The sequence below is a fragment of the Drosophila montana genome, unplaced genomic scaffold (genome assembly GCF_035044405.1).
Source record: "Drosophila montana isolate Dmon_TW-CO22-7 unplaced genomic scaffold, ASM3504440v1 contig_3196_1, whole genome shotgun sequence".
NCBI classification, from domain to species: domain Eukaryota; kingdom Metazoa; phylum Arthropoda; class Insecta; order Diptera; family Drosophilidae; genus Drosophila; species Drosophila montana.
Genome location: NW_026998074.1, coordinates 4,200 through 31,719, shown reverse-complemented (window position 1 = coordinate 31,719; position 27,520 = coordinate 4,200). Strand labels below are relative to the sequence as shown.

The 27,520-nt window shown below is 40.4% G+C and overlaps 1 protein-coding gene and 1 long non-coding RNA gene across 2 annotated transcripts; one reads left to right on the top strand and one right to left on the bottom strand.

Moving 5' to 3' along the window:
• Positions 1-4,174: 4,174 nt before the first annotated feature.
• LOC135431226 (uncharacterized) lies at positions 4,175-5,185 on the bottom strand. The gene is made up of 3 exons (XR_010436769.1): positions 4,912-5,185; positions 4,646-4,830; positions 4,175-4,583 (listed from the first exon to the last, which is right to left on the bottom strand). It is a non-coding gene; the product is annotated as an uncharacterized LOC135431226 (long non-coding RNA).
• An 8,161-nt stretch (positions 5,186-13,346) lies between these two features.
• LOC135431225 (GATA zinc finger domain-containing protein 8-like) lies at positions 13,347-17,734 on the top strand. Its single transcript, XM_064686208.1, has 3 exons — positions 13,347-13,494; positions 16,837-17,308; positions 17,605-17,734. The coding sequence occupies exons 1-3, from the start codon at positions 13,347-13,349 to the stop codon at positions 17,732-17,734; spliced, it is 750 nt and encodes a 249-aa protein (XP_064542278.1).
• Positions 17,735-27,520: the final 9,786 nt, after the last annotated feature.

Below are 27,520 nucleotides of genomic sequence, written 5' to 3'. Positions count from 1 at the left end.
GGTGAGTGAGCAGTTATAGATTAAAAACAGCACAACAATATCCCAGTGCCTTAACTGCTTTGCTTGGGTGCCTGGAGCTCTGCCCTTCTGGGTATGTGTAAACCAGGTGAGTGAGCAGTGATAAAGAATAAAATCTGCACAACCTCAGTGCCTTAACTGCTTTGCTTGGGTGCCTGGAGCTCTGCCCTTCTGGGTATGTGTAAACCAGGTGAGTGAGCAGTGATAAAGAATAAAATCTGCACAACCTCAGTGCCTTAACTGCTTTGCTTGGGTGCCTGGAGCTCTGCCCTTCTGGGTATGTGTAAACCAGGTGAGTGAGCAGTGACCATGAAACCCCAAGAAAACAATGCTAGCCGGCACAACTCCTATGCCAAACAGCTCAACAAACCTCAAAAACCTGAACTGTCCCACCAGACTTCAAAACTAATCCACAACTAACCACCAACCTGGCGCAAACACTAACCACAACTAACAACCTCAATATGCTCTACACTTCCAAGGCTAGCCACCAAAGCCACAATAGCGTATTGACCAACCACCAATAAAAACAATTCGTGCTTCACCCAGCACAACAAGCTCCAACCTGAGCAACACCTAAGCGCCAAAAACAAGAGCTATACCTAGCCATAATCTGCAATACCAACAATTGCCTTCCAAGAAAACGACCGATTCCGCGTGGTCCGCTAAGCGGCGCAGTGCGGTAAACTTGTCCAGATCCAGCCATTACACGGATCTGGGCCACCAGCCGTATGTACTGAGTAATAGACCAGTACATACTACAAAAAAAAAAAAAAAAAAATAAAATAACATAAATAGAATTTTTTCTTTTTTTTCCTTTTTCCGTTTAATCAAAATATATTATTTTGTTTTGTTTTTGGTCCTAGTATAATTTAATTTTTTGGTTTTTCCGTTTAATCAAAATTTTGTCGACCCTAGTTTAATTTAATTTTTTGTTTCCGTTTTATATTTAATTTTGTCGACGGTAGTATAATTTTGTTTTTTGGTTTCCTCCTTTTTTCTGTTTAATCAAAATATATTAATTTTGTCGACGGTAGTATAATTTAATTTTCGGTTTTTTCCTTTTAATCGGGATATATTTAATTTTGTCGACGGTAGTTGTTCTAAAATAACATAAATAGAATTTTTTCTTTTTTTTCCTTTTTCCGTTTAATCAAAATATATTATTTTGTTTTGTTTTTGGTCCTAGTATAATTTAATTTTTTGGTTTTTCCGTTTAATCAAAATTTTGTCGACCCTAGTTTAATTTAATTTTTTGTTTCCGTTTTATATTTAATTTTGTCGACGGTAGTATAATTTTGTTTTTTGGTTTCCTCCTTTTTTCTGTTTAATCAAAATATATTAATTTTGTCGACGGTAGTATAATTTAATTTTCGGTTTTTTCCTTTTAATCGGGATATATTTAATTTTGTCGACGGTAGTTGTTCTAAAATAACATAAATAGAATTTTTTCTTTTTTTTCCTTTTTCCGTTTAATCAAAATATATTATTTTGTTTTGTTTTTGGTCCTAGTATAATTTAATTTTTTGGTTTTTCCGTTTAATCAAAATTTTGTCGACCCTAGTTTAATTTAATTTTTTGTTTCCGTTTTATATTTAATTTTGTCGACGGTAGTATAATTTTGTTTTTTGGTTTCCTCCTTTTTTCTGTTTAATCAAAATATATTAATTTTGTCGACGGTAGTATAATTTAATTTTCGGTTTTTTCCTTTTAATCGGGATATATTTAATTTTGTCGACGGTAGTTGTTCTAAAATAACATAAATAGAATTTTTTCTTTTTTTTCCTTTTTCCGTTTAATCAAAATATATTATTTTGTTTTGTTTTTGGTCCTAGTATAATTTAATTTTTTGGTTTTTCCGTTTAATCAAAATTTTGTCGACCCTAGTTTAATTTAATTTTTTGTTTCCGTTTTATATTTAATTTTGTCGACGGTAGTATAATTTTGTTTTTTGGTTTCCTCCTTTTTTCTGTTTAATCAAAATATATTAATTTTGTCGACGGTAGTATAATTTAATTTTCGGTTTTTTCCTTTTAATCGGGATATATTTAATTTTGTCGACGGTAGTTGTTCTAAAATAACATAAATAGAATTTTTTCTTTTTTTTCCTTTTTCCGTTTAATCAAAATATATTATTTTGTTTTGTTTTTGGTCCTAGTATAATTTAATTTTTTGGTTTTTCCGTTTAATCAAAATTTTGTCGACCCTAGTTTAATTTAATTTTTTGTTTCCGTTTTATATTTAATTTTGTCGACGGTAGTATAATTTTGTTTTTTGGTTTCCTCCTTTTTTCTGTTTAATCAAAATATATTAATTTTGTCGACGGTAGTATAATTTAATTTTCGGTTTTTTCCTTTTAATCGGGATATATTTAATTTTGTCGACGGTAGTTGTTCTAAAATAACATAAATAGAATTTTTTCTTTTTTTTCCTTTTTCCGTTTAATCAAAATATATTATTTTGTTTTGTTTTTGGTCCTAGTATAATTTAATTTTTTGGTTTTTCCGTTTAATCAAAATTTTGTCGACCCTAGTTTAATTTAATTTTTTGTTTCCGTTTTATATTTAATTTTGTCGACGGTAGTATAATTTTGTTTTTTGGTTTCCTCCTTTTTTCTGTTTAATCAAAATATATTAATTTTGTCGACGGTAGTATAATTTAATTTTCGGTTTTTTCCTTTTAATCGGGATATATTTAATTTTGTCGACGGTAGTTGTTCTAAAATAACATAAATAGAATTTTTTCTTTTTTTTCCTTTTTCCGTTTAATCAAAATATATTATTTTGTTTTGTTTTTGGTCCTAGTATAATTTAATTTTTTGGTTTTTCCGTTTAATCAAAATTTTGTCGACCCTAGTTTAATTTAATTTTTTGTTTCCGTTTTATATTTAATTTTGTCGACGGTAGTATAATTTAATTTTCGGTCTTGCGCGAGCATTTGTACCTGGCCCCTTATAATCTCTGCATACAGCAACAAGAATGGCAGTGGTCTTCATCTCCACCACGTTTTGGTTCTTGTGCCTTTGAATCGAATCCTGGGGCCTCCTAGCTGATGTCCGTGTTTTATTACTGATGTTTTTATGCTTGATGCCCTATAACTGCCACTACCTTCCTCAATGGTCTGCAAAACCGTCTATGATGATCATATTTAATGCCTTATACTGTATATCGTTCTTGATGTGCCTCCCGTTATGCCCTGTGCCATATTACTGATGTACTTATGCTTGATAATCCACAACACTACCCATTATGACGTCTATTGAGCAAATCCTGTTAACTGATGCCCTTATGCTTGATACTCTAAAATTTCTCTCTGCCACTACACCATCCACGATGCTTACGTCAACCGTCCTACGATGTACTTGATACTCCTCTTGATGTCCAGAGCTAGCGTAATACATATACTGACTGAAGCTGCTTCCAAGCCTTCGTGTCCCTGTGCACGATCACCTGGCCAGTTTATACTGCCCCCAGCCAAGCCTTTCGTGCCCCCTGTGCACGATCACCTGGCCGGTTTTACCGTGCCCAGCCCCACACTAATTCACCCACACATTATGCACTGGTTTTTCGGCAAGTTACTTTATCAACTGTTAGCCTTTCTCCTAATCTTCACTTCAATTAATACAACTCTGTCATGAGCACCTCTGTTGATTTGCATACCTACCAAGTACTCGACAGTGACAATAGTTTGTCTAGTATGCCGGAAGCCCTGTCTAAAAACCATGAGCAGCCAAAGTGAGCAAACCGACTATACTATCCAAAACAACGAACAGGACATAGTTTGTCTCGTATACCGGGGGCCCTGTCTAAAAATCATGAGCAGCCTAGGTGAGCAAACTGACTATACTATCCAAAACAACGAACAGGACATGTTTGTCTCGTATACCGGGGGCCCTGTTTAAAAACCATGAGCAGCCTAGGTGAGCAAACAGACTCGACTCTATCTCGGTATGATTATCATGCAGATAGATGCCCATAAGCACTGCATGCTTCTTGTAAATGATCTTCCATTTATAGTCTCCGCCTAAGGATCCCTCTTCACAATCATCCTTGCACTAGAGCTGTATCCCAACGAACTTGACATCTTCCGAATTCTCCAATCTCTATTTTTCAACTTTCTGGAGCTTATACTTATTCAATATGCACATGCATTCCGCTCTGCATACTGGAATAGAGACAATGCCAAGACCGCAACCGTGTATGTTCCAGCTATCCTGACGGCAGCTGTTCATATCACAATTTCTCGTACAGTTGAACAACTCCCATAGTCTTTAATTTCCGAATTAGCCAATCTCCATAAACTTTCTGGAGCATTATAATTATTCGATATGCGCATGCTTTCCGCTCTGCATACTAGAATAGAGACAATGCCAAGACCGCAACCGTGTATGTTCTAGCTATGCTGTCGGAAACTTGTTCATGTTACAACCATCCACTCCATCGACTCCTAATAAACTTTTTCATCATTCAGTTGATGTCTTTGCCATTAATCCAGTTGCACAGTCACACAACATTACCCATAAATAAACTTACTCTATACATTAAAAATCCATCGCACGTCAGTCTCTATGAGAGGGGAGACGCACAAACGACAACGCATGGTAACCAGTTAAAATTTGTTGTCATACCTGGCATTGCAGCAGCAGGGTATTCAAGGTGTTTTTTAGTCCTGCCCTTTGTCTCAAGCAGTAGTTTTTTCATCTAAGTTGCCCTGCACTCTTGCCATTACTACGCCACCTCCTCTCCCTTACAGCACTATATCAAAACAGCTGGCTTATGGCATGTTACGTACAATAAATGCTGTCGTCGCTTTCTGTCCAAAGATGTTATGCTCAATTAATTCACAATCAAATCAAGAAATGAGACAAACACAAATACACTTGCTCTATCTTACCGGGAAATACCCATGATCTATCAAACTAAGTATTGTGATTAATTTTAAGCTACAAATTTTGTTAACTGGAATTTTGTAAACATCTATCTTAAATAAATCCGGACAAGCTTAGCTGCCTACATATGAATGTGGAGCGTGTCTGTGTGGAATATGTTGCTGCACCATGGCCAAGCGGGAACCGATTCTTCCTGTGTGTTCAGTCTTATTCTAATCACTCACTCGCTTCCATTTGAATGTATGGTATCTGTAAATGCTTTGTCAATTAAAAGGAAGTAAAAGGAAATTTAGCTCCACCATACACGGTGGTTACAGAGGAAAATTAAAACAAAAAAAAAAAAAGAAGAGGGGGACGGGGGGGACTTTTCAAAAAAAAAAAGAAAAAACAAAAAAAAAAAGAGATAATCAAATACACTGGATAGGCATCGGTCGGTCGTTGTTGTGCATTCTGTGGAGTGGCCCTAGTGTGTGTCTGAACACACACACGCACATAACGTATGGGAACACACACACACACTGTACCGAATCACCATGACCTACTCCAGCAGCATATTTGCCATTTATACACCTGACAAAAATAAAAAGAAATAGAATGAGGGAATTAGCTTAGAAAAGATATTCTCCTCACTTATTTCTTTGCTCGGTACTCATGTCATTTAACCATCAACTGAATTTTAATTTCACGTCCATATATTCATCTACATCATTAAACAATATTCTCTCGTCAACTTTGCATGGCTCGTATCAAGACTGCTGGCTTATGGCGTACATAAACATGCTGATGCCGCACACACTTTAACTATGCATTCCCCACTTATCCTCTCTATTTCTCTCTATCAATGCTTTTCTCCTACTTTATGTAAATACACTCATCATGCCAGGAACTTATATATTGTTAGGCAATTTTGGGAGCATATATGCATATATATATGTATATATATATATGTATGTGTGTGCTCTCTGAAATGTATGTACAATGTATTTGGCTAAATTTCATGCATATTGAAAATAATAATAATAATAATAATAATATTGAAATTGTAACAATAATCTTAAGCCAACACTACACTACACTACACTACATTACACTATACTACACTACACTATGTCATACATGTATAATTACACATACAAAAAACACATTTATCATAAGCATACACACACACACATACAGAATTAATTACCAATTGTCAACACAATTACACTTTAGTATATAAGTTGAACAATTTGTTTGAATTGATCTGTAATTGAGAAATCAAAATTGTAAGAGAATACGAAGTTAAGTAATGCATATCAATAAACTTTCTGGGTTGGGTCGTCTAAGTCGTTGGATGTTGAGGATAGATGGTTAATCAGGCCGTTCGGATCACTGGGTCAAGTTTGTTTGTTTGTCTGTTTGTTTGTCTGTTTGTTTGTTTGTTTGCAGGGATATATTGGATGTTTGGTGTCTTGCGTGAGACCAGTGTGTTGTGACAGGAAGCATGGTTAGAGAGTAGTTAGATTTAAAATTGAGTGGGCGCCAATAAAGCCGCCCCACTACGACTCGCTTGCTTCCGCACTCACACACACACGCTCACCCTTGTACCATACACCCATTCAACCTCTATATCTCTCACTCACTCACTCACTCGCTCACTCACTCACACACACTCTCCCACTCACTCTCTCTCTCTCTCTCTCGTTATCGGAGCTTAAGAGGGAGTGTGAGAGAGTGCCCATTATGTCCGTACCGTTTTCCCATCTCGTCCCATCCATGACACAGCCTCCCACTCAACAATTTGTTACCAGAAAAAAAAAAAAAATCTGGATCCCAGTACCCATTTCCCTGCCTGTCGAACAGGCATTGAGGTGGGCTCTGGAATCTGGACCGAGATTGTGTTTGTCCTAGCGTCGAACAGTAAACAAAACCGATGCTGACTAAACCGAATATAAAGCGGAGGCAACGACGACAGCCAATGCGCGCACAACAGCTGCAACAACAGCAACAAGCACACACGCCATTGCAAATGCAATTGCCGTTTAAACAACAGCCGCTGCCCCCACTGTCATTGCCCAAGCCAATAAATAAAAATCAAAAAACCAAAATGCGCAAGCAAAAATCAAAACGACAAAAACGAGCGCAGATAGAACGAGCACTAGCACAAAGGCAACAAACAAATGTTGTCAGCACCGCTAATGCTCCCATCATTGATAGTAGCAACAATATCCCTATTAATAATGCACAATCTGTCATCAATTCTGCTCATAACTCAATCACACCGGCATCAAATGCCAATCTCTCAAAAACAATAACAGCTACAGCAACAACAACAACAGAAGCCGAAACAAGGAAAACATCACAAACCTTCACAAATTTGGACCCACGCCTAAGATGGGCCAAAATACAAAGTATCCAACAACGGTTTGGCTCGGCGATTAACCGTGACCAGATTGTTCATATACAACGCCAGCAGCTGGATGCTCTTACATCCACACGGCATAATGTTACCTCAACTCAGCACTCGAACCAGCATGAGCCAATGCCAATGCAAATCGATGCTGAACATCAGCAACAGCCGCCACAACAACAACAACAAACTCTAATTCTTCCTACCTTTGAGCATAACTCAACCACCCAGTTACTGGTTCAGCTTGCCCAACGGCAACAAGAACAGCTTGACAAGTTGATGCGCTGTATGAGTGATGTTCAGCAGAAAATGCGTGATGACGACTCTGCTCTGCTAGCAACACCATCCTCATACAGCTCCAACTGAGGCTCTAAACAAATAACCTATTAACTAACTGAAAAGAAAAGAAATTCTAATTTACCTTATAACATCTAACATCTTTCTCACCTACCTTTATTTATTCACCTTTTCACTACATTAACTAATATAAAACACCTGTACGTGTATGTGTTTGCCTGCATCGCTTGTGGCCACTCTTTGAAATTTCCCGCATCTAATTGCGCTCAACATCGGATGCACGCACACACACACACAAGCTCACGCTCTCACTCAGACGCGTGGCAAAACAAACTTTCAGCCCTCATGTCCATGTGCTGGCACACACTCAAACAAACGATGCGCTGCAATCGTCGCCTCGCCATCACAAAATTATATGCTCGCCCATCGGCTCGCCAGACCAGCCGTCGCCGGATCAGCCCATTACCGCTTGTCTGCATCCCCTCAAGTGCGCACACAGACACGAAGTCTCAGTGATTACTCACACGCATGCGTAAACACACAGCCCAAACATAGCTCAGCTGATTGAACTTCATCATCAACATCCTCGTTATCATCATCACCATTATGCGCAAACCAACGGCGACAACAACAACACCATCAATCATCAACTGCCGCTACATGAAACAAGCAACATCCTTTAGTAGCAGCCGCCGTCGAATAGCAACATCAACAACAACAGTCAACAACTACAGCTTTAATCAACAACTTTATTTAATACACATATATATATATACATATTAACTGCATATTAACCAAATACACTCCCCCATACTTCCATATGTAATGAGTTGTAGCATGAGAGTAATTTAGGCTCTCGGATTGCTGAGCTGGTGCTACTGTTTCTACTAAAGAAACTGCCTTTTCCAATGTGAGAGAATGGCACCGTCTCAATAATCCTTACACATATACATATAGAAATTCTCTTCATTGAAATATTTTCGAGGGATCCATTCTCAATATCTGATGAAATTTCTCAATTACATGCCGCAAACCCATAAAAAATCTCATTCGACGATTCAAAATGTAATATTATCGCAGATGCAAATCGCAATGTCCATTTGAACACACTAAGCACGTACACACAAATAATAACAGGCCGCCATGTAAACCTACTACACGGTGGCAACTTTTCCTAACGCTGCATACCCGTCGCAATCATATATTCATACATGCATAAATATGTACACGCAAGCGCACAAACTTGCTGGTATATATTTGTAGACATATATACGCACTAACGCAAGCACCCGCTCTGTCATAACAAAATATAAACAACAACACAGACACGCACACACACATGCGCACACGCCTGCTTTTGCTCATTGTGAGCTCTTATATCGTCCTCTTGGCATTTACAAATTCCAAAAAAAAGCGTAACTCCTGCCAATTACCTGCTGGCTTATGGTAAACATTGTTTACTGACGCCGCACCAACTCCAACTGTATATTACGTCCACTCCTATCACACCACATCTAATGTATACTATTTAATATCTAATACTTAGTATTTATTTACAATTACAACAAATTATCTCATAATTGGTTTCACACATCACACACTGTACTAAACACACACACAAAAATCAAATCGAATCAAATTCAAAACATTTGTTTATAGTCTTAAGACTTAACCATAACCACAAAATACCCATTAACACTTGTCATCAAAAATTGTTAAACATTTATAACGTTTATCCAACTGAAAAGTAATATATATCAATAAATAAATTTCTGGTCTGAGAATAGGAGATTGAGCGCATTCACGTTCCCAATTGGAGACGGGTGACTGAGTGAGTGGATGAGCGGCCATTGAGTTGGAGTCGAAATTGCAGTCGGATTTGGAGTGTCTTGCTGTCATGTCTCGCTGTCTATCTGTCTCTCCCGCTCGCTCGCTCGGAGTCGGAGCTGGAGTCGGACCCGGAGCTGGAGTCGGACCCGGAGTTGGAGTGTCTCGCTGTCTCGCTGTCTATCTATCTCTCCCGCTCGGAGTCGGAACTGGAGTCGGACCCGGAGCTGGAGTCGGACCCGGAGTCGAAATTGGAGTCGGATTTGGAGTGTCTTGCTGTCATGTCTCGCTGTCTATCTGTCTCTCCCGCTCGCTCGCTCGGAGTCGGAGCTGGAGTCGGACCCGGAGCTGGAGTCGGACCCGGAGTTGGAGTGTCTCGCTGTCTCGCTGTCTATCTATCTCTCCCGCTCGGAGTCGGAGCTGGAGTCGGACCCGGAGCTGGAGTCGGACCCGGAGTTGGAGTGTCTCGCTGCCTTGCTGTCTCGCTGTCCCTCTGTCTCGCCCGCTCGCTCGCTCGCTTGCCCGCTCCTGGCAACCTGCCGCTCGCTCCCCGATTCCCAGTCGCATGAAGCCACTTACCCAGAAAAGACGTGTTTTCCTTAGCCTTAAAAGCGTACGGACGTGTGTCGGAACTGTAAATTTTTAATTGAGAAAGTTAAAGCAAATTATATTTCGAGACTCTGACAATTGTGAAATAGTTAAACAGTGAAATAGTGAAACTGTGAAATAGTGCGATTAGTGGAGGTGAGAGTATAGAAGTCGAGAATAGATTGAGGGGAGAAATTTTGAACACGTGCCCTAGCCTATGTATTTATATACATAGGTGTGTGTGCGACACATAGTACATATATTCTGTGTACGTGTATGTGCTCAGTTGTGCAGTCTCCAGCACATACCGTTCTTCTTTCTCCTCCTTTATTCTTACATACCGCATGCGTGCATGCATAAGTGTATACGCTTGCTTATATAGCATGCCTGTGTGCACATATGTGCGGCTAAACTCTCTTCCTTCGCTTTTTCCACAACCAACTCCTCTCAAAACGTCATTGCCAACGACATTGACATTGACACTTACCTGCACCTAACCTAAAAAAAAAAAACTACTTAACTAATCAACGACTAAATATAACATAACCTAACATCATCAACCAATAAATTGCTGTGTGCTCACATATTTTCAACTCTATTCTCTGCGAAAAACTAAAATTAAAATCACTCCATCATCACATATATATATATATATATATACTCACATAAGAGAGAGCAATTTCTTTACAACAATATCCAAATCTTCACACACATATAACTATATCAACACAAAAACACAAATATCTATTTCAACAAAAACAAAAAGAGACACACAAGGTATTTAATTACAAAGTTACACATATATACTTTTTTTTTGTTTCTTCCCTTCAATTGACATAACTAAGCAACTGAACCGATATAACAAACCAGCAAGCGAGAATATATATATGTACATGTATGTATTAAATTTGTCCTGTGCACGATAGTTGCTGCCGCGCAACTAGCTTTCTACTATACATCTCACGCATTCATATATATATACTTACACGCTCACTCGCACAAATACACTAATACCCATCACTTCTGCTCAAAACTAAAAACAAAAACATTGTACACATCCCACAAAAAAGTCACACATCTATTATACATACACACACTTACACATCATTCTTACTTACACAATATATATGCGTGCGCATGCGTGTGTGTGCTCATATACGCATGAAATTTTGTCCACGTCACCCCTTTGGCTCCACTCTCCCCCCTATCCATCTTGCACACTGACACACTTTGGACACTGAGAGAGAGAGAGCGCACAAGCGGCTGCAACATTGCGCATAAACAACAAACGCATACAAGCCGCTCAGGCAATCGCAGACACTCCCATAAACTTCTTAACAATATAATAACACATTTATACATATCTATATATATTTATTTACATTTCTATTTTAACAACATTAGAGGAAGAAAAATTGCTCATATCAATAATCTTATTTATTACATTTCAACACTTCAGCATTTATAACTAGAATTTAAAACTTAAAATAAAAACTTTCACCCCTCCTTGACCAGGTGTGCCGTCACCAAAAACCAAGGGGATATCCTCAGCTGGAAGAAATAATAATAATAAATAAATTTCTTTTAATTCAGGCGTGTCGTCGTCAGTCCAAATAATAATAATAATTTCAAATAATAACAAATACTTACCTTTATTTAGAAAACAAGGTGTGCCGTCACCACTTGTCACCTTCTTGCCTATACAAAAAACTAGAATTAACAATAATACATATTCATATAAACTGCTTTATCCACATATTTGCGTGCTGCCGCTAATATACATATTCATACTCAAAACACTTGCTTTGCCGTCGGCAAATACAATTAATAAAGTCACAATCAAATCTTTGTGCTTGGTGTGCGTTCCGGCGCTAAAAAACCTGAAAAAACAAAAACTTACTCATCTGACATTAAGTAGATTTATCATTTGGACGTGTCGTCGCCAAACAATAAATAATAATAATATTTATATACTTATACACTAATTCTATCAATTATTTTGTCGTGCCGCCGGCATTTCACTCTTCTGAATTTTCCATCAATTTGATTCACTACATATACACAAATATTCGAAACAAAAATGTCACAACCAAAACAAACATCCTCTCCATCTTCTGGGCCGGCATTATCGCCAGGCCTGATCTCAGATCTATCTGATATGTCGCTATCGCCGATGTCGTTGCCCAAGCCAACAAAAACTGTGCTAATCGCACCAGACTTGATGGCGCCAACATCAATGACAACATCATTAGCAGGAACAACGACCCTGCCATCAGCCCCTGCACCCCCTGCCCATTCACCGGCTTCAATATTGCATGCCAGGCAGACGCAAGAGGGACAGCCAGCTAGATTGAGAACAAACGAGAACGGTGTGAACGAGACGAATATAACGCACGCTGCCATACCAGCAACAACTCTGTCATTTGCGGCGAATTCAAATTCGTCCGTCACCATTCATCAAAACAATATCAATAACAACAGAATTCTAACAGCTGATCAGCAAACACAGCTGGCACAATACAAAAGACTCATTGCACAGCTAGAGTCTGGCAGCTCTAATAATATACAAACACAACTAACAAATGTACGCAATATAGCTGGCCATGCCAACTATAATCAAAATATCAATAATAGCAACAATAATAAAAATGAAGGACGCTCCTCTAGTGACCTTTTTATTGATATTGAGGGTATCGATAGCGGTCCATCTGCATCAACAGCAGCTAACCTGCTGATGATCGCTACATCGCGACAGGTAATCCACTCATCTACCCCACCTGATTCAGCCATTGCTCCTCCACCTTTATCTCCAGCAGTCGCAACAGCAGCGGCATCATCAATAACAACAACAACATCAGAACCCCTACCTCTCCCATCACATGCAGCCGCATTGGCTAAGAATAATGATGTTCCACTAGCACAGATCACAATTACTAGCAGTGGAACTAGCAGCAGCACCGCCAGCATCAACAACGGTGATTACAACAATACTAATTTGCCCACTCCTGACGAAAACTCAGCAAATAATCATGCCACTGCGAGCGGTCTACTCCATAAGCAACTACACACGTCCGCTAAAGCTATCAGTCAAACACGGCGGAAAACCACACGCATCTCAAACCGCAAAATATCAACTAAATCCCGCCTGTCAAAACAAGAAGCGTTCCGCAATGCGCGAATAACATCAAATCGTTTCAGTCTTCTCTCTGAATCCGATTTTGATGCATCTGATCATCAGCCGCAACCGCAATCATCGCTTAAACAGCGACAAGCGAACACCATAATCAACTCTTCAACAACAAATAGCCTCGCAGCTGCTGTTCAATCAGCTCTATCAGCATGTCCGCCATCATTATCATTATCAGCACCAATAAAAACAACAACAACAACTCTCAACGCACCGACGGCTGCAGCAACAGCATCAGCAGCTACTTCATCTTCAGCCCCAATCGCAACAACAACAACAACAATCCCCACCTTCAATGCCGTCAATAATGCTTCCGTCAATAAGGCATCAAACTTCCCTTCTGCCCCCTTTCAACAACAACCCCAACAACATTCATCTGCTAGTTTCACTTCAAAACAGTTTAGACCACCACAAATCTGTGTTCAATATAATGAATTAAATCAGAACAACATTGATTCGTTAGTGACCAAATTAAACGAGCACAACCCACCCATAGTTGACTATAGTCTAAAATTGGGTGGCCCCTGCTACCTACGAATCATACCCAAATCAACCCAAACACATGATCATATCATCCGTATCCTTGAAACGGATAACACCATAAAGTATAATACCTATCAGAAGCGTGAAGAACGCTCAGTTCGAGTTGTTGTGCGAGGCATCCATGCCTCCATCAGCACGACTAATATCCGAAATGAGCTATCCGGTATGGGCTATATAATACATAATGTATATAGCCCCGTTTACCGGAATCGCAACGGTTCTGGCCACTATCGCCCAAATTTATTCCTCATTGAATTGGCCCCTAATTCAATGAAGAAACCAACAACAATTTTCGACGTCAGACAACTATGTAAATTCCTAGTCCGTTTTGAGTGGCCAAAAATTACCGCAATGTCACCGTTGTCAGCGATACAACCACACGGCACACTATTGTCGCCACAACCCGCGCTGTGTAAAATGCGGCAAGGAGCATCTATCCCAACAATGCACCAAGCCTGTCCATTTACCGGCAAACTATGCCAACTGCTCCCAATCGCACACGGCTAACTATAAGGGCTGCCCCTTATACCTAGATTTACTTAAAACAAAACTAATCTCAATCCCAAACATTCGGAACGGTCAGTCGAGGCAGCATCAGCCACCGATGCTGACTAATCCGAATATAAAGCGGAGGCAACGACGTCAGCCAATGCGCGCACAACAGCTGCAACAACAGCAACAAGCACACACGCCATTGCAAACGCAATTGCCGTTTAAACAACAGCCGCTGCCCCCACTGTCATTGCCCAAGCCAATAAATAAAAATCAAAAAACCAAAATGCGCAAGCAAAAATCAAAACGACAAAAACGAGCGCAGATAGAACGAGCACTAGCACAAAGGCAACAAACAAATGTTGTGAGCACCGCTAATGCTCCCATCATTGATAATAGCAACAATATCCCTATTAATAATGCACAATCTGTCATCAATTCTGCTCATAACTCAATCACACCGGCATCAAATGCCAATCTCTCAAAAACAATAACAGCTACAGCAACAACAACAACAGAAGCCGAAACAAGGAAAACATCACAAACCTTCACAAATTTGGACCCACGCCTAATATGGGCCAAAATACAAAGTATCCAACAACGGTTTGGCTCGGCGATTAACCGTGACCAGATTGTTCATATACAACGCCAGCAGCTGGATGCTCTTACATCCACACGGCATAATGTTACCTCAACTCAGCACTCGAACCAGCATGAGCCAATGCCAATGCAAATCGATGCTGAACATCAGCAACAGCCGCCACAACAACAACAACAAACTCTAATTCTTCCTACCTTTGAGCATAACTCAACCACCCAGTTACTGGTTCAGCTTGCCCAACGGCAACAAGAACAGCTTGACAAGTTGATGCGCTGTATGAGTGATGTTCAGCAGAAAATGCGTGATGACGACTCTGCTCTGCTAGCAACACCATCCTCATACAGCTCCAACTGAGGCTCTACACAAATAACCTATTAACTAACTGAAAAGAAAAGAAATTCTAACTTACCTTATAACATCTAACATCTTTCTCACCTACCTTTATTTATTCACCTTTTCACTACATTAACTAATATAAAACACCTGTACGTGTATGTGTTTGCCTGCATCGCTTGTTGCCACTCTTTGAAATTTCCCGCATCTAATTGCGCTCAACATCGGATGCACGCACACACACACACAAGCTCACGCTCTCACTCAGACGCGTGGCAAAACAAACTTTCAGCCCTCATGTCCATGTGCTGGCACACACTCAAACAAACGATGCGCAGCAATCGTCGCCTCGCCAGCACAAAATTATATGCTCGCCCATCGGCTCGCCAGACCAGCCGTCGCCGGATCAGCCCATTACCGCTTGTCTGCATCCCCTCAAGTGCGCACACAGACACGAAGTCTCAGTGATTACTCACACGCATGCGTAAACACACAGCCCAAACATAGCTCAGCTGATTGAACTTCATCATCAACATCCTCGTTATCATCATCACCATTATGCGCAAACCAACGGCGACAACAACAACACCATCAATCATCAACTGCCGCTACATGAAACAAGCAAACATCCTTTAGTAGCAGCCGCCGTCGAATAGCAACATCAACAACAACAATCAACAACTACAGCTTTAATCAACAACTTTATTTAATACACATATATATATATACATATTAACTGCATATTAACCAAATAGACTCCCCCATACTTCCATATGTAATGAGTTGTAGCATGAGAGTAATTTAGGCTCTCGGATTGCTGAGCTGGTGCTACTGTTTCTACTAAAGAAACTGCCTTTTCCAATGTGAGAGAATGGCACCGTCTCAATAATCCTTACACATACATATACATATAGAAATTCTCTTCATTGAAATATTTTCGAGGGATCCATTCTCAATATCTGATGAAATTTCTCAATTACATGCCGCAAACCCATAAAAAATCTCATTCGACGATTCAAAATGTAATATTATCGCAGATGCAAATCGCAATGTCCATTTGAACACACTAAGCACGTACACACAAATAATAACAGGCCGCCATGTAAACCTACTACACGGTGGCAACTTTTCCTAACGCTGCATACCCGTCGCAATCATATATTCATACATGCATAAATATGTACACGCAAGCGCACAAACTTGCTGGTATATATTTGTAGACATATATACGCACGAACGCAAGCACCCGCTCTGTCATAACAAAATATAAACAACAACACAGACACGCTATCGCCGATGTCGTTGCCCAAGCCAACAAAAACTGTGCTAATCGCACCAGACTTGATGGCGCCAACATCAATGACAACATCATTAGCAGGAACAACGACCCTGCCATCAGCCCCTGCACCCCCTGCCCATTCACCGGCTTCAATATTGCATGCCAGGCAGACGCAAGAGGGACAGCCAGCTAGATTGAGAACAAACGAGAACGGTGTGAACGAGACGAATATAACGCACGCTGCCATACCAGCAACAACTCTGTCATTTGCGGCGAATTCAAATTCGTCCGTCACCATTCATCAAAACAATATCAATAACAACAGAATTCTAACAGCTAGAGTCTGGCAGCTCTAATAATATACAAACACAACTAACAAATGTACGCAATATAGCTGGCCATGCCAACTATAATCAAAATATCAATAATATCAACAATAATAAAAATGAAGGACGCTCCTCTAGTGACCTTTTTATTGATATTGAGGGTATCGATAGCGGTCCATCTGCATCAACAGCAGCTAACCTGCTGATGATCGCTACATCGCGACAGGTAATCCACTCATCTACCCCACCTGATTCAGCCATTGCTCCTCCACCTTTATCTCCAGCAGTCGCAACAGCAGCGGCATCATCAATAACAACAACAACATCAGAACCCCTACCTCTCCCATCACATGCAGCCGCATTGGCTAAGAATAATGATGTTCCACTAGCACAGATCACAATTACTAGCAGTGGAACTAGCAGCAGCACCGCCAGCATCAACAACGGTGATTACAACAATACTAATTTGCCCACTCCTGACGAAAACTCAGCAAATAATCATGCCACTGCGAGCGGTCTACTCCATAAGCAACTACACACGTCCGCTAAAGCTATCAGTCAAACACGGCGGAAAACCACACGCATCTCAAACCGCAAAATATCAACTAAATCCCGCCTAACAAAACAAGAAGCGTTCCGCAATGCGCGAATAACATCAAATCGTTTCAGTCTTCTCTCTGAATCCGATTTTGATGCATCTGATCATCAGCCGCAACCGCAATCATCGCTTAAACAGCGACAAGCGAACACCATAATCAACTCTTCAACAACAAATAGCCTCGCAGCTGCTGTTCAATCAGCTCTATCAGCATGTCCGCCATCATTATCATTATCAGCACCAATAAAAACAACAACAACAACTCTCAACGCACCGACGGCTGCAGCAACAGCATCAGCAGCTACTTCATCTTCAGCCCCAATCGCAACAACAACAACAACAATCCCCACCTTCAATGCCGTCAATAATGCTTCCGTCAATACGGCATCAAACTTCCCTTCTGCCCCCTTTCAACAACAACCCCAACAACATTCATCTGCTAGTTTCACTTCAAAACAGTTTAGACCACCACAAATCTGTGTTCAATATAATGAATTAAATCAGAACAACATTGATTCGTTAGTGACCAAATTAAACGAGCACAACCCACCCATAGTTGACTATAGTCTAAAATTGGGTGGCCCCTGCTACCTACGAATCATACTCCATCAGCACGACTAATATCCGAAATGAGCTATCCGGTATGGGCTATATAATACATAATGTATATAGCCCCGTTTACCGGAATCGCAACGGTTCTGGCCACTATCGCCCAAATTTATTCCTCATTGAATTGGCCCCTAATTCAATGAAGAAACCAACAACAATTTTCGACGTCAGACAACTATGTAAATTCCTAGTCCGTTTTGAGTGGCCAAAAATTGATGGCAAAAAATTACCGCAATGTCACCGTTGTCAGCGATACAACCACACGGCACACTATTGTCGCCACAACCCGCGCTGTGTAAAATGCGGCAAGGAGCATTTATCCCAACAATGCACCAAGCCTGTCCATTTACCGGCAAACTGTGCCAACTGTTCCCAATCGCACACGGCCAACTATAAGGGCTGCCCCTTATACCTAGATTTACTTAAAACAAAACTAATCTCAATCCCAAACATTCGGAACGGTCAGTCGAGGCAGCATCAGCCACCGATGCTGACTAATCCGAATATAAAGCGGAGGCAACGACGTCAGCCAATGCGCGCACAACAGCTGCAACAACAGCAACAAGCACACACGCCATTGCAAATGCAATTGCCGTTTAAACAACAGCCGCTGCCCCCACTGTCATTGCCCAAGCCAATAAATAAAAATCAAAAAACCAAAATGCGCAAGCAAAAATCAAAACGACAAAAACGAGCGCAGATAGAACGAGCACTAGCACAAAGGCAACAAACAAATGTTGTCAGCACCGCTAATGCTCCCATCATTGATAATAGCAACAATATCCCTATTAATAATGCACAATCTGTCATCAATTCTGCTCATAACTCAATCACACCGGCATCAAATGCCAATCTCTCAAAAACAATAACAGCTACAGCAACAACAACAACAGAAGCCGAAACAAGGAAAACATCACAAACCTTCACAAATTTGGACCCACGCCTAAGATGGGCCAAAATACAAAGTATCCAACAACGGTTTGGCTCGGCGATTAACCGTGACCAGATTGTTCATATACAACGCCAGCAGCTGGATGCTCTTACATCCACACGGCATAATGTTACCTCAACTCAGCACTCGAACCAGCATGAGCCAATGCCAATGTAAATCGATGCTGAACATCAGCAACAGCCGCCACAACAACAACAACAAACTCTAATTCTTCCTACCTTTGAGCATAACTCAACCACCCAGTTACTGGTTCAGCTTGCCCAACGGCAACAAGAACAGCTTGACAAGTTGATGCGCTGTATGAGTGATGTTCAGCAGAAAATGCGTGATGACGACTCTGCTCTGCTAGCAACACCATCCTCATACAGCTCCAACTGAGGCTCTACACAAATAACCTATTAACTAACTGAAAAGAAAAGAAATTCTAACTTACCTTATAACATCTAACATCTTTCTCACCTACCTTTATTTATTCACCTTTTCACTACATTAACTAATATAAAACACCTGTACGTGTATGTGTTTGCCTGCATCGCTTGTTGCCACTCTTTGAAATTTCCCGCATCTAATTGCGCTCAACATCGGATGCACGCACACACACACACAAGCTCACGCTCTCACTCAGACGCGTGGCAAAACAAACTTTCAGCCCTCATGTCCATGTGCTGGCACACACTCAAACAAACGATGCGCAGCAATCGTCGCCTCGCCAGCACAAAATTATATGCTCGCCCATCGGCTCGCCAGACCAGCCGTCGCCGGATCAGCCCATTACCGCTTGTCTGCATCCCCTCAAGTGCGCACACAGACACGAAGTCTCAGTGATTACTCACACGCATGCGTAAACACACAGCCCAAACATAGCTCAGCTGATTGAACTTCATCATCAACATCCTCGTTATCATCATCACCATTATGCGCAAACCAACGGCGACAACAACAACACCATCAATCATCAACTGCCGCTACATGAAACAAGCAACATCCTTTAGTAGCAGCCGCCGTCGAATAGCAACATCAACAACAACAATCAACAACTACAGCTTTAATCAACAACTTTATTTAATACACATATATATATATACATATTAACTGCATATTAACCAAATAGACTCCCCCATACTTCCATATGTAATGAGTTGTAGCATGAGAGTAATTTAGGCTCTGGGATTGCTGAGCTGGTGCTACTGTTTCTACTAAAGAAACTGCCTTTTCCAATGTGAGAGAATGGCACCGTCTCAATAATCCTTACACATATACATATAGTAATTCTCTTCATTGAAATATTTTCGAGGGATCCATTCTCAATATTTGATGAAATTTCTTAATTACATGCCGCAAACCCATAAAAAATCTCATTCGACGATTGAAAATGTAATATTATCGCAGATGCAAATCGCAATGTCCATTTGAACACACTAAGCACGTACACACAAATAATAACAGGCCGCCATGTAATCCTACTACACGGTGGCAACTTTGCCTAACGCTGCATACCCGTCGCAATCATATATTCATACATGCATAAATATGTACACGCAAGCGCACAAACTTGCTGGTATATATTTGTAGACATATATACGCACGAACGCAAGCACCCGCTCTGTCATAACAAAATATAAACAACAACACAGTCACGCACACACACATGCGCACACGCCTGCTTTTGCTCATTGTGAGCTCTTATATCGTCCTCTTGGCATTTACAAATTCCAAAATTCTTAAAAATATTCTAATAAATACAAAGAACTCACAGAATCCCTTTAAAATATTTCAATCCAAAATAAAAGAATCTTTCTTTTACACTTAGAAACGCATAAAACAGCGTAACTCCTGCCAATTACCTGCTGGCTTATGGTAAACATTGTTTACTGACGCCGCACCAACTCCAACTGTATATTACGTCCACTCCTATCACACCACATCTAATGTATACTATTTAATATCTAATACTTAGTATTTATTTACAATTACAACAAATTATCTCATAATTGTTTTCACACATCACACACTGTACTAAACACACACACAAAAATCAAATCGAATCAAATTCAAAACATTTGTTTATAGTCTTAAGACTTAACCATAACCACAAAATACCCATTAACACTTGTCATCAAAAATTGTTAAACATTTATAACGTTTATCCAACTGAAAAGTAATATATATCAATAAATAAATTTCTGGTCTGAGAATAGGAGATTGAGCGCATTCACGTTCCCAATTGGAGACGGGTGACTGAGTGAGTGGATGAGCGGCCATTGAGTTGGAGTCGAAATTGGAGTCGGATTTGGAGTGTCTTGTTGTCATGTCTCGCTGTCTATCTATCTCTCCCGCTCGGAGTCGGAGCTGGAGTCGGACCCGGAGCTGGAGTCGGACCCGGAGTTGGAGTGTCTCGCTGCCTTGCTGTCTCGCTGTCCCTCTGTCTCGCCCGCTCGCTCGCTCGCTTGCCCGCTCCTGGCAACCTGCCGCTCGCTCCCCGATTCCCAGTCGCATGAAGCCACTTACCCAGAAAAGACGTGTTTTCCTTAGCCTTAAAAGCGTACGGACGTGTGTCGGAACTGTAAATTTTTAATTGAGAAAGTTAAAGCAAATTATATTTCGAGACTCTGACAATTGTGAAATAGTTAAACAGTGAAATAGTGAAACTGTGAAATAGTGCGATTAGTGGAGGTGAGAGTATAGAAGTCGAGAATAGATTGAGGGGAGAAATTTTGAACACGTGCCCCAGCCTATGTATTTATATACATAGGTGTGTGTGCGACACATAGTACATATATTCTGTGTACGTGTATGTGCTCAGTTGTGCAGTCTCCAGCACATACCGTTCTTCTTTCTCCTCCTTTATTCTTACATACCGCATGCGTGCATGCATAAGTGTATACGCTTGCTTATATAGCATGCCTGTGTGCACATATGTGCGGCTAAACTCTCTTCCTTCGCTTTTTCCACAACCAACTCCTCTCAAAACGTCATTGCCAACGACATTGACATTGACACTTACCTGCACCTAACCTTAAAAAAAAAAAACTACTTAACTAATCAACGACTAAATATAACATAACCTAACATCATCAACCAATAAATTGCTGTGTGCTCACATATTTTCAACTCTATTCTCTGCGAAAAACTAAAATTAAAATCACTCCATCATCACATATATATATATATATATATACTCACATAAGAGAGAGCAATTTCTTTACAACAATATCCAAATCTTCACACACATATAACTATATCAACACAAAAACACAAATATCTAATTCAACAAAAACAAAAAGAGACACACAAGGTATTTAATTACAAAGTTACACATATATACTTTTTTTTTTTTTTTTTTTGTTTCTTCCATTCAATTGACATAACTAAGCAACTGAACCGATATAACAAACCAGCAAGCGAGAATATATATATGTACATGTATGTATTAAATTTGTCCTGTGCACGATAGTTGCTGCCGCGCAACTAGCTTTCTACTATACATCTCACGCATTCATATATATATACTTACACGCTCACTCGCACAAATACACTAATACCCATCACTTCTGCTCAAAACTAAAAACAAAAACATTGTACACATCCCACAAAAAAGTCACACATCTATTATACATACACACACTTACACATCATTCTTACTTACACAATATATATGCGAGCGCATGCGTGTGTGTGCTCATATACGCATGAAATTTTGTCCACGTCACCCCTTTGGCTCCACTCTCACCCCTATCCATCTTGCACACTGGCACACTTTGGACACTGAGAAAGAGAGAGCGCACAAGCGGAGAGAAGCACAACCATAAACTTCTTAACAATATCATAACACATTTATACATATCTATATAAAAATCTAACTTAGAAAAAAAACTTCAATAAACGCTCTCTTGTATACCTACTACAACGCTACCTGACACTTAACTGATACATATTCAATATACTCTTCTCGCCGAGCTCTACAGCACCTTACATATATATCACAAATCAATATATATATATTAAAACCCAAATCAAAAAGGCTCTTCAAAATATCAACAGCCATTGTTTTCTCCTTATTAATAACTAAACCTCACTCTACTTTACATAATTTACCAAACTCAATTCTTCACTCAATAATCTACGATTCGAAATTACTTCTTAACATGATTGGCCTCCACATTGGCATTTGGAATGCCAACGGTCTGTCGCGGAAAGTTGAGGAACTCGAACAATTTATTACGCGTCACAACATAGACATAATGCTCGTCTGTGAGACTCGCTTTGGCCATAACTCCCATATACAAATTCCCGAATACACAATCACTACGGCAAATTCTCCCCAAACACATCTATATATTGGCGGTGTTGCCATTATAATTTCAAATCGCATCCAATACCAAGTTTTACCGGGGATATCGCTACCGCACCTACATTGTGCCATTGTGCGTCTGCGCACAGATTTGGGTGGCGTCAATATTGCATCTTGCTACTGGCCCCCAAATCACACTGTATGTGCGAACGATTATGTCCGTCTGTTTGAGCTGCTGGGTGCAAATTTCCTGATTGGAGGCGATTGGAATGCAAAGCATAGACTATGGGGCAACATACGATGCTGTCCTCGTGGTACCATGCTCGCAAACATTCTAATGAACTCCAACCAGTTCAATGTTCTCACAACGGCCGAACCAACACACTTCCCATCAAATGGCACATACCGTCCGAGCGTGCTCGACTTTGGCATCTATGCTGGTATATCATGTCATAGATTTGCTACAAGTCGAGTAACAGAGCTCCACAGCGACCATCTGCCTTTGCTGATTCAATTTAGAATTTCCGTTAATGGCCTAAATTCCCTATTGAATCCAAATCAAGCTCAGCGAACCTGCCCTCGATGTCAAAATCGCCGTCGCCTGCTCACTGATCGCTCCAATCTGTCTGTTTTTCACCGTCACTTAGATTCATCTATAATCGACTATTCATCGACTCTACAAAAGATATCGATGATATGCTCAAAAATTGTGTGAAAAAGCTGCATATTGCAGCTAAAGCATCTAACTCTCGCGCAGCTATGGCATCCAATATGCCTACACAACATCGAAACAATCTTCATCCCTCTAACAATATTACCAATACCAACATCAATAATATCAATCACGTCAATCCTGCCCTGCTTTTAGCACAACCTCCAGAACCTCTTCCCCCGTCTGCTTTTATCAGATCTAACGAACATCTCTCATTGTTACGCCTTAAGCGTCGTTTCCGCAAACGCTGGCTACGCACTCGTCGACATGAGCACTGGCTACAATGGCAACGGATTAGCCGTCAATTGGCCCACCAACTCGAACTGCAGCGCCGTGTTTATGTTGATTTTGTACTGAGCAATGCAGACCCCCAAAAGAAGGGTGCCTTTAACTTATGGCAAGCTACTAAAAACTTAAAAAGGCAACCGCATGCTCAACCCAGCGTACGAAATCTCAATGGCCATTGGTGTCAATCTACTGAAGAGCAGGTTGAAGCATTTGCCGATGAGCTTCAGGAACGTTTCACACCGTTTGACTTTGCTCCATTAGAGCATTGTGAACGTGTGAGCCGATTTCTGAATCTACAAGTCAATCCAAATTATACAACCACAAATCCCAACAATTCCCTACATCTCACACCATCACCAAATCTGCGTCATGTTCCGCCATATGAGCTGAATACTTACATCGAGCAACTACAGTTGCGTAAAGCTCCTAATCTCGATCAACTAGACAACTACCTAATTAAATCTTTACCTCAAAAAGCTAGGCTATTCATGTTACTCCTCTTCAATAGTATGCTTCGTCTGCAATACTTTCCAACTAAATGGAAATGTGCTGCAGTTCGGATGATATTGAAGGGCGGCTCTAGATCTGCCTATGAACTCAACTCATACCGGCCAATAAGCTTATTGTCCACAATCTCGAAATTATTTGAGAAAGTGATATACGAGCGGCTAAACGATGAATTACAATCTCCCATTGAGAATGAATTCAATCTGGACGGTGCTATGGTTATCCCGAATCATCAATTTGGCTTCCGGATGGGACATAGCACCATCCAACAAGTGCATCGGCTTGCCGAACATATTAATAAATCATTTGAGAGGGGCCACTGCACATCGGGAGTATTTCTTGATTTGCAGCAAGCGTTTGACCGTGTCTGGCACGATGGCCTACTCTTCAAATTACGCATTCACACGAGCGAGCCGCGGAAAAATTCGAGAAATCATAAAAATATTAAAATTGAACAAAAAAATCTCGGAAAAATTCGAGAAAATTCACTAAAATAAATCTGAAAAAATTTAAGAAAATATAAAAATATTAAAATTCATTAAAAAATCTCGGAAAAATTCGAGAAAATTCATAAAACCTGAAACCTGAAAAAATATAAATATAAATATAAAAAATACATTAAAAAATCTCAGAAAAATTTGGGAAATCATAAAATCATTAAAAAATCTCGGAAAAAATTCGAGAAAATATATATATCTTGGGCAAAAAAAAGGACTCTAACATTGCTCACAATGATTGGTCTTCGCATAGGTATATGGAACGCCAACGGCTTGTCGAACAAAGTAGATGAGCTTGAGCAATTCTTAGTCCGCCATAAAGTTGATATAATGCTCGTCAATGAGACCCGTTTCAATTTTAATTCCAATATTCAAATTCCTGACTACTCTATCATAAAGGCAAATTCACCCCAAGCTCACTTAAGCGTTGGTGGTGCAGCCATTATTATATCAAATCAATTACAATATCAAGCTCTTCCGGGCATTTCACTACCCCAATTACACTGTGCCTTTGTGCATTTACGCACCGACTTGGGTGGTATCAATATTGCATCATGCTATTGGCCCCCCAATCATGCGGTAGTGTCAGATAATTATATCCGATTATTTGATCAATTGGGTGAAAACTTTCTGATTGGAGGGGATTGGAGTGCCAAGCATCGGCTATGGGGTAACATGCGATGTTGTCCCCGTGGTTCGATCCTCGCTGACATTTTGATGACCTCCAATCGATTAAATATACTCACAACGGCCGAGCCAACACATTTCCCTTCAAATGGCAATAATCCGAGCGTTCTCGACTTTGGTATCTATGCAGGTATATCAAGCCATAGATTTACCATAAGTCGAGTTACAGAGCTCCATAGTGATCATTTGCCTTTGTTGGTTCAATTCAAGATTACTGTCAATGGTCAAAATTCACTAACTAATCAAAATCAGAGACAACGATCGCGTCCTCGTCGACAAAACCGTCGACGTCTGCTCACCGAACGTTCCAATTTGTCCGTTTTTCATCATAAATTGGAAACATCCCTAAATCTCAATATTGAGATTCTCTCCAACAATGACATAGATGATATGCTCGACAATTTCATGCAAAAATTATACATTGCAGCAAACGCATCAAATTCTCGGGCTGCCATGGCATCCAATATGCCCATACATCAAAACAACTCCAATCATAACACTAACAATACCAATAACAATATTATTCCCGGCAATGCTGCTATGCCGCTACCGATAATATTACCTCCGTCTGCTTATATCAGAACAGACGAACATCGTGAATTGATGCGTCTTAAACGTCGTCTTCGCAAACGTTGGATGCGCACACGACAGCATAATCACTGGCTTGAATGGCAGCGAGTCAGTCGTCAACTGGCCCACCAGCTAGAATTACAGCGCAGTGAGTACGTTGACTACGTGCTGAGCAATGCGGATCCTCAAAAGAAGGGTGCCTTTAATTTATGGCATGCCACTAAGAATTTAAAGCGGCAACCGCATGCTCATCCCAGCGTCCGTAACCTCAACGGCCATTGGTGCCAATCTGCTATAGAGCAGGCTGAAGCATTTGCCGATGAGCTCCAAAATCGTTTCACATCATTCAATTTTGCTCCTTTAGAGCATTGTGAACGTGTTAAACGCCTTATTAATCAACAAGTCAATCTTGATGACACCACACTAAATCCAAACAATCCTCAAAATCTAACTCTAACATCACATATACGCCATGTAACGCCCTGTGAGCTGAATGCCTACATTGGGCAATTACAAACGCGTAAAGCACCGGGACTTGATCAAATTGATAACTATTTGATCAGGTCTCTGCCACAGAAAGCCAGACTTTTCTTATTGCTACTCTTCAATGCTATGCTCCGAATACGGTACTTTTCATCTAATTGGAAATGCGCTGGTGTTCGGATGATATTGAAGGGTGGCGTTCGATCAGCGGCAAGTTTAAATTCATACCGGCCAATAAGCTTATTATCCTCGTTCTCGAAATTATTCGAGAAAGTGATATATGAGCGGCTAAATGATGAGCTACAATCTCCCATTGATAGCGAAATAGAATTGGATTGTGCCAGAGTCATATCGAATCATCAATTTGGTTTCCGTTTGGGACATGGCACCATCCAACAAGTGCATCGGCTTGTCGAGCACATCAATCAATCATTCGAAAGGGGCCACTGCACATCGGGAGTATTTCTCGATTTGCAGCAAGCATTTGATCGTGTCTGGCATGATGGCTTACTTTTTAAGTTACGCACACACACGAGTGAGCCCCTTTTTCAATTACTT